Source organism: Pterocles gutturalis, unplaced genomic scaffold, assembly GCF_000699245.1.
Source record: "Pterocles gutturalis isolate BGI_N339 unplaced genomic scaffold, ASM69924v1 scaffold1412, whole genome shotgun sequence".
NCBI lineage: Eukaryota > Metazoa > Chordata > Aves > Pterocliformes > Pteroclidae > Pterocles > Pterocles gutturalis.
This window is the reverse complement of record NW_010114918.1, coordinates 13,311-16,049: the sequence shown is the minus strand read 5'-3', so window position 1 is coordinate 16,049 and position 2,739 is coordinate 13,311. Positions and strand designations below refer to the sequence as shown.

At 46.2% G+C, this 2,739-nt stretch overlaps 1 protein-coding gene across 1 annotated transcript in view; it reads left to right on the top strand.

Annotated features, from left to right (window-relative positions):
- The first annotated feature begins 2,341 nt into the window (after window positions 1–2,341).
- The window catches only part of TNFAIP1 (tumor necrosis factor, alpha-induced protein 1 (endothelial)), an 8,875-nt gene continuing 8,477 nt past the window's right edge, over window positions 2,342–2,739 (top strand). Inside the window, exon 1 of the mRNA XM_010074958.1 lies at window positions 2,342–2,639. Within this exon, the coding sequence (XP_010073260.1) occupies window positions 2,423–2,639 (217 nt within the window). The 5' untranslated portion in view covers window positions 2,342–2,422. The remainder of the gene's footprint in view (window positions 2,640–2,739) is intronic.

The window sequence follows — 2,739 nt, the reverse complement described above, 5'->3', positions numbered from 1 at the left end:
GAAGCCGAGGGGGCCGCCTGGTGTAAAGCAGGAAGGGGCGGGAGGACTGAGGCCAGACGCGAGCCCGGTGTGCAGCGGGTCTGTGCAGGGGGGTCCCGGGTGGGGGGTTCTCCCCTCCAGCCGCTCAGGTTTTTCCTTTTTATGGCAGCTCTCAGCAGGGAGCGTTTCCTGCTGCCGTGTCCGAGCTGTGTATCATTGTTCCACAGTCCTCCCACGCAGGGCAGGAAGGAAGGGACGCAGAAAGTGTTCTCTTGTGTCCATGGGGTGATTAAAGGTGACATGACTGCTCACAGCAAAAGCCTCCTGGCTGGTTAGCTACGGAGCACGGCGGAGTAGTGGTACTGACTCTGCAGGGATTTAGCTCCCTTCTGCTTGCTCCGAGAAGTAAGTAGAGGCCTGAAGCGGTAGAACTGACTGAAAACTCCATTCTGATGTGTTCAGATGGGTCGTGGTTGAAGTTGGAGACCTGTTTGCATCTGGATTTCTCTCTTGTTACAGGGTCAGTCTGGTTGTCTTGAGAAACGTACTTTTGTTCTAAGGAAGGGGTTGCGGAGGGGTTAAAGCAAGGCAGGTCATCGGTGACCTCAGGCATGTTACCAAAGCTCTCACTGTGAGACAAGTGTAGGTGCTTCTTGATTTACTTATTCATAATAGATTATGGCAAACACCTGTGACTAGTTAGAGGAACTGTGTCACTTCCATTGTTTGAACAATTTCTGATGATTTCTCAGTAACCCTTAGCTGCTTTGTCCGAGTAATTCTTATTAACACCACCACTGTGATATATGGTATTTGATTGCTGCTGCTTGTTTACCAGGGAATCACTTTTCTGGCCAGCTCCACTTGTAGCATGTGGTTGCTGGTGACTGCAGTTTGCTCGTGGACTGCTTGACTCAAGTGATGCAGCCGGAAAAAACTTCATCTCGCCCAGCTGTAGGCTGGTGTTTGCGGATGTGTTTGATGGTGGTTCCTGAAAGTAAAGAATGATGGCAGCTAGCGGGAGCTCCTGTTAAAGCATTTATAGACAAACTGAACTTTTTCTGCCACTAAAATTCTTAGAAATGGTTTGTGTTGTGATGATTTGCGTAACATTTATATTCCTGGTTATATAATGGACATCATTTGTAGTGCTTGCTTAATTAGAATAATTGAGTTAGGATTCGCATTATAGCGTTCTGTTTTGGGTGGTGTTCTATGTTCAGTAGTTATTCACATCTCTGGCAGTTTTAAGATACCATCCGTAGGTGCTAGGTAATTTGCTGTAGAGACAGATGGCTGGGGGTTTTTATTCTGTTGAAAGCTGCGGTGGGGTGAGAAGGAAGGGGGATGTAGGAAGAACAGCAATATAATTAGCGGGTTATTATATTTATTTATAAAAGTTTGCTCATGTGCCATAGGCACAGAACAGAGAAGGGAGGAGGTGTTCGTAGTCTGAAAGAGTTTAAAAACAACAACAATAAAAAACCAACAGTAGAATGTCTGTGAGAACAATAATTATTAGAAGAAGGATAGGTAAGAAACTTCTGTTCATACATTTCTGGTTAAAGAACTTCGGATATGGCCCGTTAAAGTTTAATTCTTTTATTTATTTCGTTCCATTTTGAGCTCGTTGTTGATGGAAGGGTAACGAGATGGTGAAGAGAAAGCAGCAGTGAATGTCTATCTGGCTTTTTAATGGAGACAAATATTCCAAAGACTGGACATACTTGGTGGGGGTGTGGTGTTAACTTTTTTTTTTAATTAAAACTACATTGACTGCTTGGCATTGCAGGATGGAAGAAGAAGAGTTTTGAATGAAAGGAGTTGTCAGGAAATAGAACGTTATAGTCCCACATTTCAGTGTCGAGGCATTCGAAGAGACTTTGTGAATGTCTCCAGTGAAAAAACCAAACAAACCACCATCAGCAAACCCCACACATGTAGATACACACCCCAGCTGAAGGAAGGGCAGAAAGTGCTTCCATTGTGTTCCAGCTCTGCATAAAAAGAGCTGCATTCTTCTGGGACGTTGAGAAGGAGCCAAATTCCAGCCAGCATTTAAACTTGGACTGCAGCAAAATACCAGGAACCCTGGAAAAGTGGGGGGTGCCTCCCTAACTGTAACGCAGCTGTAACTCCGCTGAATCTGTCGCTGTGTAAGTTGTCTGAAAAAGAGGTAAATCTTGGTTTGTCAGGATGTGTGTAGGTGTGTCCTTAGGAGTCTGCTGAAAGGATCTGTTCCTTAATGCAGGCTGCGTGTTTTTGTTGTAAATGGAAATCCTGGGTTTCTGTATTGATCCTGCGCTCTTCTGTCTCAAGGGTCCAGTGGTTATGACCGCTCCTGCCTTGCCGTCCTCATCTGGTGACTTGTGACCCTTCACCAATCACGGCGGAATCCGCCAAGCCCACGCTCTGCAGGGTTGTCATCTACCTACAGAAGGAGATGTCAGGGGACACGTGTCTAACCACCACCCTCTGTCCAGCGGCAGGGCCCAGGCCCAAAGCTTGCAGCTTCAAGGGGGGCAGCCTTGGGAACAAGTACGTGCGCCTCAACGTTGGGGGCTCTTTGTATTACACCACGGTGCAAGTACTGACCAGGCACGACACGATGCTTAAGGCCATGTTCAGCGGCAGAATGGAAGTGCTCACGGACAAGGAAGGTAAGGGAACGTCTTTTGTTGTTGCAAATTTTGTAAAACACCTGGGTTTTGGTGGAGGTTTTTTGAATATTTTAAGACTACACTCAGTTAAGGATGTAGG